General features: G+C 30.5%; 2 protein-coding genes across 3 annotated transcripts in view; one reads left to right on the forward strand and one right to left on the reverse strand.

Moving 5' to 3' along the window:
* The window catches only part of LOC142323217 (cilia- and flagella-associated protein 299-like), a 63,427-nt gene extending 59,028 nt beyond the window's left edge, over positions 1-4,399 (reverse strand). The window contains exon 1 of the mRNA XM_075362570.1: positions 4,245-4,399. Coding sequence (XP_075218685.1) covers positions 4,245-4,399 — 155 coding nt within the window. The remainder of the gene's footprint in view (positions 1-4,244) is intronic.
* Nos (Nitric oxide synthase) overlaps positions 1-19,062 on the forward strand; it is a 752,676-nt gene that overhangs the window by 493,686 nt on the left and 239,928 nt on the right. The window lies entirely within an intron of this gene.

Consider the following 19,062-nt stretch of genomic DNA (forward strand, 5'->3'; position numbering starts at 1 on the left):
GTTATGTTTTGTATCTTTCCCTGATTCACCATGGCCTTCATAAAAATATATTTATTTTTCCTAAGTATGGAAACTTACGGGATATTCTTTATAAGAGTTAAGTTAATATGAATATGAAAATCTACTTATTATAGCCTTCAGTAAAATTTAAATTCCTTGGAAATAATGGTCAATTTGAAAAAAAAAGAAGAAATTGTTGTCGGGAATAATATTCTAAATCTTCCTAAATTGCTGTATTGGGAATTCGTGGTCACATGTGAATGTATATTCTTCGTGTAACAATGCTATTTTATTTATTTATTTATTTGTTTTTTGTTGTTCTTTTTACGAATTTCTGTTATAAAAACTCAGTTAACATCATGTTCCTAAAAACAAAGAAAACGGCCAATAATATAGAAAATTTTAATAACTTTTTTTTTAATAATATTGTGAAAATTCCTCCCAGTAATAAAAAATAAAATGAAAGTCAAAGTAAAAATAATAACACTGACATTTTATCAATTGAAAGGAATCCCGATAGAAAACTTAGTTGACATATTATGTATATCATACAAAAACAGTAGTAGTGTAGTGAGACACCAATTATCCGAACGCAGATTTTCCGGATATCCAGCTATACGGATTGCTTACATCCGCATTAGGCAATTTAAACAAAATTAATATACTATTTAAAAGATCTAAATCACTATTCAAATATAACTTTGCTTCAGCAAGATATATATTTATATATCAAGCAATATTCAGCAATTATATATATATATATATAAACTGGGTCTTTAATTGACTTTTTTTGATTTTGAGTTCTGAAATATTTTTATAATTTTACTGAAATATGTTTATTGTTGTATAATTTCGTCTCTTAATTGAGTGTGATACCCATTAAACATTAGAAGGATATTTCCAGTACTTATGATACATTTTTTTTAATTTTACAATTAAACGAATTTCTGATTATTCGAATTCGGCCTTGCTAAGATTAATCCGGGTAAACTTCGTTTCATTGTAGCAGTAATATTTGCTTAAAGCATGAGCTGGTTGTGTAGTTATTATTTTCGAGTTTTTAAAGATTAAATTTTTTAATAAAGTAGCAAACTTTTCTTAGTTGTATCTGGTGTCAGTCATTTATTTAATTGATTTTTAAATCATTTATTTAAATCATTTTTCGTGCCTTTGAAGTAAAATATGACTATTTAGAACAATTAAAGTAGAGTTAACTTAACAAAGAATTAATTGGGGGCATAATAAAACTTTGGACAAATAATTTAAATTAAATTTTGGCAAGTAACTTAAAAAACTCGAAGGTCCCAACTATAAGATAGGGATAGTGTGTTTATTAAAAAATTGAACGGTAAAAAAGATTTTATCGGGTGTTTATTTATTTATTTTTTTTTTTTTGAAAACTAGACGAAATTCGCGACAAAACTTTTTTTGAAGCGATTTGGCAAGATTTAAATTGACTGAGTTTTAGTCTTTAAAGTATTACCCTTTTTAAATTTGAAAAAATCAAATTTTCATACTTGCTTTCATTTTTGCAAATAACTTTATAACAAAGCCTCGGATTAAAAAAATGTTTCTAGTTAAAGTTTTAGGGTATTCAATTTCTAACAGTTTTCTTCCTCTACTTCCTTAAAAGTTGTAAAATTCACATAGATATGTCAATTTAAAAAATTTATAATGTTTTTTATTAAATTTTTTTTTCAAAAATATGAATTTTGAAATTGTTAAAAAAAGGATAATTCTTTAAAGGGCTATAACTCGGTAAATTTTGGTTTAAAAAATCAACAAAACAAAAGTTTTATCATATATTTTATGTAATTTTTTGACGTGGAATACCGAGGTTTTTTAATTTTTGAATTAGTTATGGTAAACACATTTTTTACGCTAAATCTTAATTTAAAAAAACCACCTCTATCTATGATTGGGGACTCTTTAATTAATTAAATTACATACAAAAGAAAAATACATAGGAAAATAAATATTTTTCTGTTTTGTTGTGATCCTTATTATTTTATGCCAATTTTACTGTACTAATAATAATAAAATAATTTTGTATATTCGTGGATTAGTTAACCGTAAAATGTTTAATGTAGTCTTACATAGATTTAGTAGATTTAATTTTTTTTTTAATTCCTCATTTTATAAGTTAAAAATCCTGAACAGTTGAAAAAGACAAAGGAAAAAATAATAGATCTTTCAAGTAAAATGTTACATACAGATATGATTTAATAAATTTTAAATAAAGAAATCTAAACCGAACGGTAAGGAAAATAAACTCTGTTAGAATCTTGCCAAGATGTTGTCGAGCGTACGATTACCAAAAAGAATGACCCGATTTTGTCCCGTCGTCCCGCTAGCCGAGAATTTGCGATCCCTCATACGAATTTTTGGGGCGTGTTAAGGCGGTGCTTGTGTTACAGCACGTACCGATTATAACTGGTGCTTCATGTTAGTGACAAAAGAAAACAATGATTTCTGTGATATTATTATAGTTGACATGGAAGACATTAAGTTCTTACCGCATTGGCGGGAGTCCCCCCAATTTATCTTTAGGCTCTTCAAAGGAAAAGAATTTACGAGAGGATGCCAAGAGAAGATGCGGCGAAGATGTTGACCCAAGAATGGCAAGAGGCCAGGGAGAGAACACAGAAGGGGGCACGGGCTCGTAAACTTAAACCGTGATTGGAGCCATGGCTGTGGAGGGGTCATGGGAATGTAAATTATTATGTTCCCAGCTTCTCTCTGGTCACGGGGGATTCGGGAAATACCTGTTTCGTTTTGGGAGAAGTAAGTTCCCCAATTGTTTTTATTGCGGAGAGATAGATTCCCCGCAACACACCTTCTATGATTGCCAAAGAGCCTTATCCCCAGAGAACACAGTGAAGTTCATGCTGGTGAACGTGGATCATTGGAAGAAGATTGAGAGTCTAGCTACTACAATCCTAAAAAAAAAAGAAGAAGTGTTCCTAGAATGAGGAACACTATGAGACTCAAAAGACGTGGGGAGGAGGGACAGCCACCTGCTGAGCTGCCGTTCGTCCGTGCTTGGATGATGGGTGACAGTGAGGAGGCATGGGGCCTCCCAGTTCCTTGGGTCATTAAAATAAAAAATGAAAGACTGAGTTCCGGCCGCGGGTTGGGGGCCTGGGAAGAGCATAGCTGAACCTGAATACCCCTGCCCCAACGGTTTGAGGCAGGCACGAAGAGATATAAAAGATCCGGAACGGTTGAGCCGACCTGTCATGCCGGACATACAGCTGATAGGTCGAGAGGCCCAATTAGAGTCGCACGGACACTCCCCTGGGTCGAGTATTATTTGATTGCAGAGCCGCCGCTGGGGAGCAGCAGAAAAAAAGGAAAAAGAAAGGTTCTTACCGCAGTTAATTTTTAGTGATGAGGTAACATTTTACTTAAGCGGACAAGTTTCACGTCACCATGTTCGCCTACGGGGACTTGAGAATCGGACGAGATTGTACCCGAGATCGTACAGATCGTAGAGCTAGTAACCGGATCGAGATATATCAAAAGTTAATGCTTTTTGTGTCTTTTCGTTTATCAAAATTTACGACCCTAAAAGTTTTGAAGGAATTACAGTAAAAGAATACAGTTATCTGGAGATGCTGTAGAAATGGATTTTTCCACAACTAAATGAAGAATTCATTTTTCAGCGAGGTGGGGCCCTGTCAAATCGACACCACTGAGTACATCGATTTCTAAAACAAACCATCTTAACGCTGGGTAGGGCGTACGGAAGTCTGAGACTTAGTAGTACACTCTCAGCTCCCAAGATCCCCAGATTCCCAGACGTTACACCTTGTGAATTTTTCTTATGGGGATATGTGAAATTAATTTTCCGCCATTACCTGCTGATTTGGGTTTGTTGATAACTAGGATTACAGTTGAAATAACTTATGTGACAGAAGATTGTTTACGAGTTGAGAAAGAATTCGGCTATCGGCTTGATGATTTATAACACATTTTTATTATGAAATATGTCTGTTTGAAATCTATTCATTCTTTTTTATAGTCTTTATATTAAAAAAAACGTTTCAGTCGATTGACGATAAAAAATTGACGTGTGTGTGTGTGTGTGTGTGTGTGTGCGCACGTGCGTTTTTTTGGATACATGAAATTAAGAACGTAGGATGTAATTGTATAATAGTGTAATGATTGAAAAGTAATAAATAAAAGCAACGTGTTGGGATTATTAAAGATAATAAGTATAACTATTTTAACGGCTCACTCACCTGTATCCTAATTGCGCAACTTGTTGTGTCAGTCGAATACTTCGTAAATAATAATAATCTATCGGTGTTAAAATGTGATTTAAGTAATTTTCATAAGTTTTAAAAGCCAATAAATAACGATCGGCTTCTACTTCTGGAGAGGCTTCCGCATTCATCGTTTCGTTTTTTATTTTTATTTTTTTTTTATTAAGAAAAATTAAAATAAATAAATATGTTATCACTTCTAAGATAATTAAATTATACTTGTTAAGATTCTTATCAATTTATTTTAGTTAAATTTAACGTTTTATTTATTTTTCTGTTGTTTATTTGTTATTGTTTATCTTTTATTGTTTGTCGTTTTAGTATAATTTAACTTTTCAAATTGATCAGTTATTCACAATTCATATTTATTTATATAATTTCTTGTAATGTTAAATCACAGAATATCTTCATCGAAATTAAATTAAAATCAATGTATATGTTTATATAGTTATTTATTATTTTTTATTGATGTTTATTTTTTAAAAACTTCTTTATAACTAATTTGTCATATTATACTGCAAATTTACGAATGTGTTTTAACAGCTGATTTATTTATATTTTATATTAAAAATAAAAATATAACATGTGAGATTTTAAAAATTGTTCCTAAAATGTATTCATTAAAAGTAATTTAATAATAGTTTGAAATATTAAACCTATTATTAAATTGTTGGTTATTAATTGTTAGAAAATTTTGAAAATCTGTTTTCTTTAAAACTTTCTAATCATTTTAATCGTTGATATTTTTTATTATTATTATTTTTTTACAAGTAAATTAGAATTTTGACTTCCTTGTACGAAGTAAAGGAAGTATTGTGACACAAAAAATTCGGTTTTCACCGGATCTTGACGTTTTAACAGCTAAGGAACCCAAAAAACCGAATGGAAATTTTGTTAATGTTTGTTTGTTTGTTAATGTTCGAATGTACGTGTCTTCGGTGTTGGACTCTAAATCACCTTATCAGATTACTTATATATATCGGGCATTGATGTCATTAAATTTTCAACTTAAAAGGTTAAGGTTGAGGTTGTGGAGCAATGTCACCCACCGTATCTCAAGATTTTGCCTAATTACAGTCATATTTTTCTTAGGCACATTTTTTAACGATTAAAAAATAACAATATTTCCAAAAAAATATTTTGCAAAATCGCACCTCCACCCCAAAAAATGCTTGTAGTCGTCTGCTATGTTGTGACGTCACAGTTGAGTAAAATTAAATAAATGGATAATATTTAAAGTGTAAAACGTAACTCTGTCTGGCCGGGTCTAAAACTCGATTGCCCGGTCGACTTGGTACCTGGTGCGTTAAGCCTAGTGAATACACCAGTTTGCCGACCGAAATTTGTAAGTAAGTTGTGAAATTACATTAGTTTAGTTAGTGTTGACCGTCGCCGATAGTACCGTCACACCCACGCGAATTAAATGAGCAGTATGCGCGCTCACTTTAAATAGAATCATTGAATTAAAAGAACGAAAAAATCTATTTAAATAAAATTATAAATGTTTTAAATTAAGTTGTGTGTGTGTAAGCCGTGCATCAGAAATAACCCACAGTTGTAGGACTTTCTCAGAACGCGGCTTAGCCGCGTGACGGGAAAGTCCTACAACTGTGTTGACAGTTTTTTTTTTTGTTCAAAGACGACCAAAGTCCGCCCCCCCGTTGAACATGCAACATATTTTCCATTCAAGAATTAAAATTTTACGAGTCATAATTTTCCTCCTAATTATTTTTTTAAATATATTGCAAGAAGATAATTAGAAAAAAACGTTTTTTTTTTAAATTATTTATTATTATTGGTTTTAAGACGACGTTTTGGTCCGTGTAAAATATTTTTAATTTTTTCTTATACATTGTATTTTATATAATTATTTTTTATTTTAAAATGAGTTACATAAAAATGATTTTATAATATGGCGGACATAATATTTTGATCGAAATTTAACAAATCTTTTATATTATAAAATCTATCTAAAGAATAAGTAAATATAATTCCATTCGATATTTCTAATTACAGATAAACAAACGGAGGATACCAACTTCCACCAATGTTCAGGTGGGAAAAGCTTTATTCCTATAGGTAAAAAAAAATTTGTGACGGTTTTCACCGATGGTTAATAGGCGGTTGAGTCGGTCATGTAACCAGGTAGTAAAACGTTTGAAGACATGTAAATCAGTATGTAAGAGCCAGACTCACTCAAATATATATATATATATATATATATATATATATATATATATATATATATATATATTTAAATATGATTTTACATCATTAATCTTTATTATTTTTTTTTAATTTTGATTCTCATTATAAATTGTTTTCTCTTGTTATTTTTCAACGACGAAAATATTTTTTGATAAGCTCTACTCTTTTAAAACATGAATTTTGTTGTACTGACTTATTTTCAGTAAAAACTATATGATAAAAACTTATATACAGCGACAGATAAAAACATATAGCACCAAAATTTTCATCTTCTTTACGGACGTCATTCATCGACAATGTCGGAAAGAACTACAAACTGTTACGGACGTTCACGAACTGCGTACTCGTTTAATCTTTATCCCCTGTTGGGTGCACATTTAGGGTACAACACGAGTACTTCACCAAGTTTACCGTTAATCACTAACCTGTTATTACCTGAAAAATATTTATACTGTATTTTACATAACGCATTCGACAGGAAATATCTCCAACATTTGTTTTGTGTAATCTCAAGATCAGTGGAATACGCATGCGCAGGCAAGCCGACTCGTAATGCAATTGTAGTTTTTGGAGATGTGAACCCCACAACAGAAGATTCCGTGCGGGATTTGGATGGTGGAGTTTCAATCAGATACACGTGTACGAACTGAATGGTATATCGATCTTCCTACATCCAAGTCTCTTGTCAGAGGGATACGAATAAAAGAAACTAGAATACATAACGGAAAATTTAGTCCAAAAAAGGCATGGATCATTTTTAGGTCTAATTTAGAAATAACAATGAAATACAGCAAATTGATTCACTCATAATCTAATGGAAAGTTCGTGTCTAAATAATTTTGTAAATATCTTTTAGAATTTGAAACAGATAATTGAAAAGTGAAAAATAACCTGTTAGAATTAATGATTCTATAACCTGATGCCAAAATGTCTTCTTAAAAAACAAAATAAGCCCACCGGGCTGGTCTAGTGATTAACTCGTCATTGCAAATCAGCTGATTTCGAAGTCGAGAATTCAGGGTTCAAATCCTAGTAAAGGCCTTTATACAAATTGAATATTAGATCGTAAATTCCGGTGTTCTTTAGCGGTAAGGTTTCGATTAACCACACGTCTCTGGAACGGTTGACCTGACACTGTACAAGACTACACTTTACTTACGTTCATACATATCATCCTCATTCATCCTCTGAAGTAATACCTTACGGTAGTTCCGGTGGCTAAACAGAAAAAGAAAAAAACAAATTGAGTGAATATCATGAAGTGGACAGACTGCAGTGTGGGAAAATGTTTGGGTATTTAATTGACTCTAATTTTAGAAATATGACAAATTTGAATCTCAAGTTTTTTTTTTTTGTTTTTTTTTGTCTTCAGTCATTTGACTGGTTTGATGCAGCTCTCCAAGATTCCCTATCTAGTGCTAGTCGTTTCATTTCAGTATACCCTCTACATCCTACATCCCTAACAATTTGTTTTACATATTCCAAACGTGGCCTGCCTACACAATTTTTCCCTTCTACCTGTCCTTCCAAAATTAAAGCGACTATTCCAGGATGCCTTAGTATGTGGCCTATAAGTCTGTCTCTTCTTTTAACTATATTTTTCCAAATGCTTCTTTCTTCATCTATTTGCCGCAATACCTCCTCATTTGTCACTTTATCCACCCATCTGATTTTTAACATTCTCCTATAGCACCACATTTCGAAAGCTTCTAACCTTTTCTTCTCAGATACTCCAATTGTCCAAGTTTCACTTCCATATAAAGCGACACTCCAAACATACACTTTCAAAAATCTTTTCCTGACATTTAAATTAATTTTTGATGTAAACAACTTATATTTCTTACTGAAGGCTCGTTTAGCTTGTGCTATTCGGCATTTTATATCGCTCCTGCTTCGTCCATCTTTAGTAATTCTACTTCCCAAATAACAAAATTCTTCTACCTCCATAATCTTTTCTCCTCCTATTTTCACATTCAGTGGTCCATCTTTGTTATTTCTACTACATTTCATTACTTTTGTTTTGTTCTTGTTTATTTTCATGCGATAGTTCTTGCGTAGGACTTCATCTATGCCGTTCATTGTTTCTTCTAAATCCTTTTTATTCTCGGCTAGAATTACTATATCATCAGCAAATCGTAGCATCTTTATCTTTTCACCTTGTACTGTTACACCGAATCTAAATTGTTCTTTAACATCATTAACTGCTAGTTCCATGTAAAGATTAAAAAGTAACGGAGATAGAGAACATCCTTGTCGGACTCCCTTTCTTATTATGGCTTCTTTCTTATGTTCTTCAATTGCTACTGTTGCTGTTTGGTTCCTGTACATGTTAGCAATTGTTCTTCTATCTCTGTATTTGAAACCTAATTTTTTTAAAATGCTGAACATTTTATTCCAGTCTACGTTATCGAATGCCTTTTCTAGGTGTATAAACGCCAAGTATGTTGGTTTGTTTTTCTTTAATCTTCCTTCTACTATTAATCTGAGGCCTAAAATTGCTTCCCTTGTCCCTATACTTTTCCTGAAACCAAATTGGTCTTCTCCTAACACTTCCTCCACTCTCCTCTCAATTCTTCTGTATAGAATTCTAGTTAAGATTTTTGGTGCATGACTAGTTAAACTAATTGTTCTGTATTCTTCACATTTATCTGCCCCGAATCTCAAGTAATATTATATTATTTTAATGCATAATTTGTATTCTTATAATTTAGTATTAAAGAGATTTGCTGCATTCTTCAATTATTCTATTCGTATTATTAAAATATTAACGACATTATTATTTATTTAACTCAGGTAATGGTGCTTGGTTCGTCTGTTATAAAATGTCCTAATCTAGAGTGCAGTATGCTGTTAGTGTAAAAGCTGCTGTACTCAAGTACTTGGTGGGCAATTTGATGATAATTATGAATCATTTCACTCAAGATTTAACAACCTTTTCGTTAATTCATATCAAAATATTTTTCACGTAGCGGATTCATTAAAAAATGAATTCAAATAAGAAATAGTAATGTGTAAAGAAAATTAAATTCAAAAGATATTTAAAAAAAAAATTGAAATACTAAGAAGTAAATGCAAAATTTTGTAGGAAATAAAAAATAAATTTCAATATATAAGAGCGGAATCCTATTATTAAAAATCGACGTACTTGTGTGGACAGCAGTAGTTACGTATATACAGAATGTCAGAGCTAAAGGTATCCGAAAGTAATGGCCTATGTTTAAAAAACCAATCGTCCTAATCTCTTAAGCGAAGACTTAATCGACAGGAAATATCTCCAAGATTTGTTTTGTGTAATCTCAAGGTCAGTGGAATACGCATGCACAGGCAAGCCGACACAATGTATGTAGTTAGTGGAGATGTAGATCCCACAACAGAAGATTTAGTGCGGGCTTTCGTTGGCGGAGTTTCAATCAGATACGCCTGTGCGAACTGAATGGCATATCGATCTTCCTACATCCAAGTCTCTTAGTCAGAGGGATACGACTTTAAGAGAAACTAGAAGCTTGGTTTCACAAAATAGAAATCATCCAAAAGTTTCAGTTAGTGACTTAACTGTGGGTCGTGTACGCGATACATTCGTTGCAAGTCATGAAAATTCAATTAGGCGGGTCAATATAGTTATGTGCTGAAAATTCTCGTTCCACTGTTCACGACATTATTCATAACCAGCTAGGTTTTTGAGCTTACAACTCCTTCATCTCATTAAACCAAATGATCACTGCCTACGATATCAGTTTGCTGCAGAGGTAGTGTATCGTGTCGAAAACAGTCATAATTATTTTGATACGTTGTTACTTATGAGGCAACCTTGTGGTAAAGTTAACATACAAAATTGTCGAATTTGGCGTACTGAAAACCCCAATAGATTAATCGAAAATGAAAGGAACACACCGAAAGTCAATGTCTGGTTAGGACTACGCAAAAACGGCGTTATTGGTCCATGTTTTCATGGAGCCCACTGTGAAAGGACACAAGTACCTCGACATGTTTGAGAACTTTTCTGTTCCTCAGATTCCCGCAGTCTTCAGTTTCCAACAAGATGACGCTCCACCACACTTCCATCGAGACGTTACCATATTCTTGAACAACACTTTCCCCGGATGTTGGATGGGATTTGGAGATGGAACTGCATGACCACCTAGATCTTCAGTTATCACTACTTTAGAATTTTTTGTTTGGGGTTTGATTAAATTATTCGAGATTTCTTTTCCAAATCAAAGAAAGGTTCCAGATTTGGACGATTTAAAACAGAAAATTGTTAAAGCTGTTGGTTTAATAACGCAGCAAATGCTCCTAAACACTTGGCAAGAGTTAGATTATCGTCTTGATGTCTGCCGAGTTACAAAAATTTCACACACTGAACCTGACTAACCTATATAAAACTTGGTGAGTTGCTTTGTTTATTAAAAACGAAATTCTCTTTAAAAAAAATTCTTAGAATTCTCTTGTTTATTAAAAACTAGTTCTCTTAATACAAGCTGTTTTTTTTTGGATAACTTCACTTCAGACACTCTGTATAAAAAAAAAATCAGTAATAAATTAAAAAAAAAAAGTATATAGAATTCAAACGGTAGTTTAAAGAGAATTAGCTGAATATCAGGATTGCTTTCGACCTGGTAAAAGTTACGTAGAACAAATTTTCAATCTAAAATCGATTTTACAATATAAAAAATATTACAAATCCGGAATTAATAGTTATTCGGAGGTTCGAGTTAATAGTTAATTCCGGTCAGGTATAGCATTTTTTTAGGATAAAAATTTCCATTTTGTTAGGGTAAAATGACCAAAGCAGTCGATGCCTATAAAAAAATCTTTTTAAATAGCTATTTTTATGGATTTCAAAAAGGCATATGATTTAATACATAGAGAATCCTTTTTTAAAATATTGAAGATCAATAATAAAACAGTAAATATGGTATCATAAAAGAAACATTAACAGAAATATATTCGGAAGTTAAATTTTTAGACGGAATTTCTAAAACCTTTGAAATAAAATCTAAGTGAGACAAGGTGTTGGTCTCTCACCAATATTGATCAATTTCGCTCTGGAAAAAGTAATTCTAGAATGGAATAAGAAAATCTAAATACTAAAGACATACGAAAATATAAAAAAGGGGACAAAATTTAAATCTTTAAATCTAAACCGTTTAACATTTTATGATGCCTGGTAAAAGACAGAGAAGCGAAAATCAAAATTTAGAAAAATATGCATACAGAATTATTCTTCAAATTTCGTAACAAACAGAAAATGATTTTCCAATAATAAAAGTAGATTGATTCCTAACAATGAAAATTTCAGAAGAAAAATGAATGTAAAGATTCAAAAAATTTAAATATTTAGGTAAAATAATAATCCCGAATGTTTTAAAAAAAAGAAAGAAAAGATCGGCAGAACACAAAAAATGAAAGTCAAGAAAAAATTTTAAATAAAAAATCCTTACCCGAAAACGCGAAACTAAGACTGTATAAAACTGTAGTTTTATCGGAAGCGTTATATAGTGTGGAAGGCGTACAGAATTTTTCAAGAAAAATCAAGTAAATTTTTTTAAAAATTTAAGAAAAATCCTCCTCCCAAAACACGAAGATTATTTATAAATTAATAGAATTAGAAGATTTACAAAAATTTTGAAATACCAAGAGAAAAAACTGACAATGAAGTTGTAACACTTTCCTAACATTGGTTATTTATTTTTATATAGTGAAAAAATAATTATACATGAAATAAATTCCTAAGAATTATTTTTTTGTGGTGTGGGATAATTTATATTGAAGTTTTACTGTAAAATTACCATTATATTTTTAAATAATCAAAACAAGTTTTAAACATTAAAAGAATCGATATTTTTTATTTTTTCTAGATTTAGTATTTTAAATGGAAGAAGGTAAAAAAAAATTCCACTAAAATATGTAAAACCAATAAAAAGTTACCTTTCTTTTGTGGGGATAGGGGTTGAATTATTATGACATTTTATTGTAATATTATTATTAAAGTTTAAATAAGCAAAAAAATGTTTTAAACAATTCAAAAGGTTTATATTTTTTAACTTTGATCGGCTCCCTCAATCCCAATATTGCTCCCAAAGTATTTTTTTCGGTCGCTTGCACTACTAATATGCATTGGAAAACTTTAAAAAGAATTCGGTAAAAAAATATGCAATAAATATAAAATAGCTTTTATCGATTTTGGTGGAATTTTTTTTAAGATAAGCATCCACCCATGTACTGAGCTTAATATAAAGTCGGGTTATATTAGCAAAATTTTGATAAAATCTTATCCAAAATTCCCATCCCCTGTAAATATTAATCCCAAAATTTTGCCAACAAATCCCCTCATATATACGAGTCACTGTACATAATTTCATAAAAATTGTTTTACCCAGTCAAAATGTCAGTAACCATCTAACATGCCAACACACGTACAAACATCACCCCCTTGTTTGTTTTTTGAGGTTCTTGGGTCAAGAAACATCGAGAAATGAAAAAATTTCCATGGGTCATTCTTTGACTGATTACTATACCTTCCTTCTTGTAGCATAGTTCTAGAATGATTTCAGGAAAGTAAAAGACTCAAATTTTATGGTCACTTATATAGAATGGATGAAATTAGATTAAAAAAAAAAGACAAATTTAATTTTTTTGAAAAAAAACAAAAAGGCCAAAATAAGCTGGTTCAAAGAAATTAAAAAAAATTAAAATTATCGAATATTTTCAAAGAAGTGATTTTCGACAGATAATCTTTCAGAAATTAGTGGATAAATCTAAAATTTCCGTAGAAACAGTGAATGGATAAAAGAACGGAAAGAAAAATTAAGAGAAAGAATGAAAATATTTCGGAAAAAAAAGGAAAATAGGAGGACTATGCACGCGTGATCCTTAGGAGGTCCGATCGCAAAAGAAAAAAAAAGAAAAATATATATATATACGTACACTGTGTATGTTTAGAATAATTTTGCAAAGTCTGTTTATCATTCATAAAATGAAGTGACATGTTGAAAAAAATCCTTTTGGTAAAGAACAAATTCGAATTCCCTACCACAAGAAATCCAACACGTCGACTCAGATGTAGTTCAAACATAATACCGTGAATTATAGGTACCTCTCAGCGAATATAAAGTGGTAGGTATACAAAATATACTCTCCATTTAATATAAAGCGATTGTTCATACACGTATATTAACTCGCTTTTATTTTATTATTATTATTCTTTTTTTTAATAGTAAACTAATTAATTCATAGCACTTTTTAATCTGAATGCCAAAAAAAAATCTTTTAAAACTGCTAATTCATGTTATACAAGCTTAATTAATAATACAAAAAAACAATTAAAGCTTATTTTTACAAGTTTATTTCTGTAGTTTTGTAAAACAATTAAATATTATAATAAGCAAATACATTGAAAAAAAAAAACGAATGAAAACTTTCTATTTTTTATAACATTTATTTTTAAAAACCAATTAAGAAGTAAAACACTGTTGTTTACAGAAAAACAATTACTAATCTCTGGAAAGAATATAAGACCCAGAGTATAACCAACATAAAATCCATTTCATACCTACTTTGATTCAGTAGAACTCTTACATATAAATCGTTAGAAATGTCAGATGACACAGTAGTGTTTTTTTGAGAATTAAAATATTATTTAAATGAATCAACGCTTCCTCTGTCAGTATTGTTTCAAAATTTATAAAAAAATACTGACACTAAATTTATCATTAAATTTATTGTCTTTTGGTTCTGTAAATGTTTATTTATAATTACCATTTTCCCTTTCCCCATTTTCCCCTTCCCCTTTCCCCCCCATTTCTCTTTCCCTTTCATTTTTCCTCCTTCCCCTTTCCATTTTCTTTCCCTCGTTTTCCCTTTTTTTTCTTTTTTCCATCTTCCCCTTTTTCCCTTTTACCTTTTTAGATTTTTCCTTTTCCGATTTTACCCTTTCTCCCTTTTCCTCGCGCGTAAATCGTTCCAATAGTTTTTCAGTCTATAACGGACAAATATATCAGAAATATTAAAATGGAATGGTAAAAAATTTTTAGTATGTTATGTTTAGTTACGTGTGTTGCTTTTACTCCAACAGGTAGCGCTGTTTTTCAAAATAAATCTTGTTTTTACCTGTCGCAGGTGTGGCATCTTAGGTATATAAATAGTAGGTATATAAAAACATGCGCGTATTCGAATGCAACGTTGTATCAAAATTTCAAAGCAATCGGTGAAGAACTTTGGGAGATTTAAGATTTTGAACAAACGAACATTTATATTTTTATTTATATAGATTTATAAATCTGATTTCTTGTTTCTCTGGGTTTTAAAACCTTGCTTTGAACTGTTAAGAAGTGTTTTCTTTTTCTTAAGGGTTGTTAATTAACTGATTAAACCTTTTTCAAGTAGTTTTGTTTGTGTGTAAATGTGTTGCGTATAACTGTGGAGTATTATTCACTTAAAGTTGATACTTAAAGATTACAAGGATTCTCCATGTAATATAAAGTAACTTAAACATTATTTATGCATTTAAAAGCATTATTAAACGAAAATGGAGAAAAAGCAGTTTAGTGAAGTTAGTTTAAAGAGATTTTCACGCTTTCCAGTATTAATATTTTTTTAGAAAAATAAGAAGAATAATTTATAATTCCAAAATGTTGACTACTTTTTACAAATTTAAAAAAAAAATAATAAAGTGTAAAGTTTTATTAAAATTCATTTGTCTATTAAAGGAATTTAATTTGAAATTTTGTAATGACAAATTAAATCAAATGTCTATAAACATTTAAACATTTTTTTCTTTTTTATAAATATCTTTGGTTTTTAAATGGAAATCGACTAAATATTAAAATTACTCACTAAAAATTGTAGAACAGAATTTAATCATAATAAAAATTTAATTAAAAAGTAAAATATTTTGAATACAAAAAGTGTTACACACCAGTGCAAATGAATGGCTTCAATTTCATTACTTATTTTTTTTTTAAAATTTAATTAAGATGTTGAATTTTTGGCATGGGGGTCCTCCACCTCTTGTTGCTTGAAACAGTTAATACTATAAGGAAAAAGTATTTATAATAACTAAATGAAAATTAACATAAGTAAAAGAAAAGTAAAACAGAAACGGTAGAACCATAAAGCTAGTGGAGGGATGGGATTAAGCGACATGGGGTGGAGGGACCTCATGCCAAAAATTCAAGATCTCAATTAAATATATATATTTTTTTAAATAATTTTTTAAAAAAACTTTTTTTTAAAAAGCTCTATTTTATTTTTTTTAACTTTGCTTACGTTCATTAATGGTTATTATTTTAGGCTGGTTATATAATTTATTATTGCTTTCCCGGCTATAGAGATATATACTGCTACAGCAGCTATATCTATAACAGGAAAGTGTGTAGATCGATCAAAAAATCTAAAAAAATTGTTCTTTTTTAAGGAGATATTAAAAAAATAAATTTAAATATAAATTGTAAATTATCTTGAAAAATTTTTTTTATTCCAATGCACCTAAGTTCAAAAACTTTATTGTTGTCACTTGGACGTTTGTGCCTATTACTACATACGTATGCATGTTTGCATATTGGCCATTATTTGGCAAAATTCTGGACACCGTTGACCCGAACTTGATAGATAGGTACTACCTTCGGAATTAAAGAAAGTTTTCAAAAATTATAAAAAGGATTGGGGGTGTTTTGGCCGAAATGAAATTTCAAATCTTTAATGGAGCACTTAAGCAAAAAACTTTTTCTCACAAAAATTGAGATTTTTTTTATAGAGATCACAAATTACCAAATTTTATTTAATATTCCTTCCCCCAAAAATGACTATATATTTTTATTTTTTCACCTTGCTTCATAAAAAGAGTTATTAGGAGTCCTTTGCGTCTATATTTTCTACGTCAATAGGCCTTCAAACCTGTATAAAATTTTTTTGTTCATCCACTCCAACAGTCCGAAGTAATAAAATGTTTTTAAAATTTAAATTCATCTTGCAAAGTTACCGTTGCATTTAAAATGTACAAATGTGAATTTTTTTTTGATAGCCCTTAGTCTTTATCATTTCAAAAAAAAAGATTTTGACCCTTTTCTAGAAAATTGTAAGTTGTTTATTTAAAGTTATAGCTGCATCTTTGCATCTTTCTAATAGTTTAAAAAAATTCTTTTATAATTTATTATCACCATTTAAGCATTATTTTCTTAAAAAATAAATTTATCCGAATGCTTTTTCTGTATGGGAGCCCCGAAATTAAATCTTTTTTTTTTCAAGAACACAGAAAAATAGTCCCACCGTTCAACCTCAATTAAGTCATCCACAAGTACCAAAATAATCAGTTTTTTAAATTTATTTATGTTTCATAAAATTAGGAATAAAAGTTTTTACATAAAAATGAAAAAAAATCATAATTTTCGTTATTGTTTTTCAATAAAAATAAATTACTTTATCATAAAGATACAAACAAAGCTTAAAATGACTGAATTGAAAAGTGAATTACATAACTTCTCTTAGCCGAGAAAGTTATGCAGTTCATTACCGGCTTTTTTAATGTGTTCGTTTTTTTTTAATATATTTTTTCTTTATAACTTTTAATGTTTATGTAATGTATTTTAATTTAAAATGAAGGTAGACCTGTATGAAAAAACTTTTGCAAGAAACATCATAAAAACCGATAAACCTATCTCCTATAAAAGTATAAAGATGAATGACGAGAAACAGTGTTATGAAACTATAACCGAGCATGAGATATGGCATACTTGATGCGGAAATGTGTATTATCTTTTAGCTAATCAATAAATTTACATTCCTTTAAAATATAAATTCAAAAGAATTTCTTTAATTCATTTTTAAGATAGGTTTTATATTCATTCCGTAATGAAAAATTCCAGTGAATTTTCTTAGAATTTCCCATCAAATATTTGAATATTAAAATAACCCACCGAGCTGGTCTAGTGGTTAACTCGTCGCAAATTAGTTATTTAACTACTGATTTTTGAATTCAAAGATTTTGAGGTTCAAATCCTAATAAATGTTAGTTACTTGAAAACGGATTTGAATACAAGACAATGGATTCCGGTGTACTTTGGTGGTTCCACTAACCGCACGTCTCAGGAATGGCCGGTCTGAGTCTGTACAAGACTACACCTCATTTACATATCATACATGCACCCTCAACTTATAGGGCCGTGGAAGGAGAGTTGTTTATTGTTCCTTAGTTGAACATATTACAACGTACACATTAGGGGAAAAAATAAATAAGTACTAAGGTTAATCTGGTTAGCTACTTTTTTTTAATTCAACATTTGCTATATACTTTTTGAAATCCTGTTTTCACTTCCTTCGCTAATTAGATTAATAATGGAACAGGGACAAAATTGTCAGAGGATTAATCATTTTTGCAATTCACTTTAACAATTTCATTCATACCTCAGTTATTTTTTTACTGATTTGAACAAATAAGATGTCGTTTTATTTACAGTGAAAGGCTTAACATTATATCTACTAAAATAGAATTTGATAAAATAAATATTTACAGAGCTATTGATGATTTAAAGATTTAAATGGCTGCCATATTGAAATGTTCATAAGAAAACTTTCGAACGTATTTTGTAGAATATGTTGTTTGGTATATGTACATAAAAGGATTTTAAAATAGCTTATGATTCAGTTGATCAGAAAACATTCCTGGTTCTTAGAGAATTTGGGGCATACCTAAAACTAATGAACGACATAAAGCAGGTTCTCACAAAGTCCAAGCTCAGATTTAAAGGGAAAGTATGTTATATTTTTTTGAATTAAGACAGGAGTCAGGCAGTGAGAAGAGGAGAAGAGGAGGCAGGCTCCTCTTCTCTTTAGTGCCGTCTTGCAAAAGGTCATAAGAAAATTAAAGAAAGCTTGTCAAGAAAAAGGCCTGAAGAAAGTCAAAGTGGGATATGCGAGGGAAAATTTGAACATTGATCGTCTGGCTTTTGCAGATGACATCGCATTTTGCAGATGTCTTGCCCTCTTTGCAGAAGACATTGATTGAATCGGCAGAACAACTACCAAATGTTCTACACGGATTGACCAAAAAGACAGGATTGCAGTTCTCCACAGAAAAAAAACAGGTTATACGACAAATATTAAGAACGCACCAAATTGTTACAGACAGAACTTGGAAGAATTAAGAAGAAGAGCAAATTTAGGTACTTGGGTTATCCATCAGAATGGAATGGGCAAGGAAGCAAACATCGACAGGATCATAAAGTTTCTAAAATCCTATGACCTAACGACGGACGTGTACAATAAGAAATGGATCTCAAGGATGGGCAAGATCAGGCACTATACAACGGCAATCCGACCAAGTAATATGCGCGGAAGAATGCTTAGCTCTGAACCAAAGCGAAATAGATAAACTATAACTTGCTGAAAGACTAATACTAAGGAAAATCATAGGTCCCACATAAACTAAAAACGGTTGGAATTAAGAAAGAATAAATAACTTTACCGGGAATTAGATAGTATCACGGAAGCAACACCTAAACGAAGACTGGTATTTTACAAACATATGACAATAATGGATTCGTTTAAGGAATATCCTTAAAAGCAGACATAAATGAGGTGGATTTAAAGA

This window comes from Lycorma delicatula, chromosome 4 (assembly GCF_047948215.1).
Source record: "Lycorma delicatula isolate Av1 chromosome 4, ASM4794821v1, whole genome shotgun sequence".
Classification (NCBI taxonomy): domain Eukaryota; kingdom Metazoa; phylum Arthropoda; class Insecta; order Hemiptera; family Fulgoridae; genus Lycorma; species Lycorma delicatula.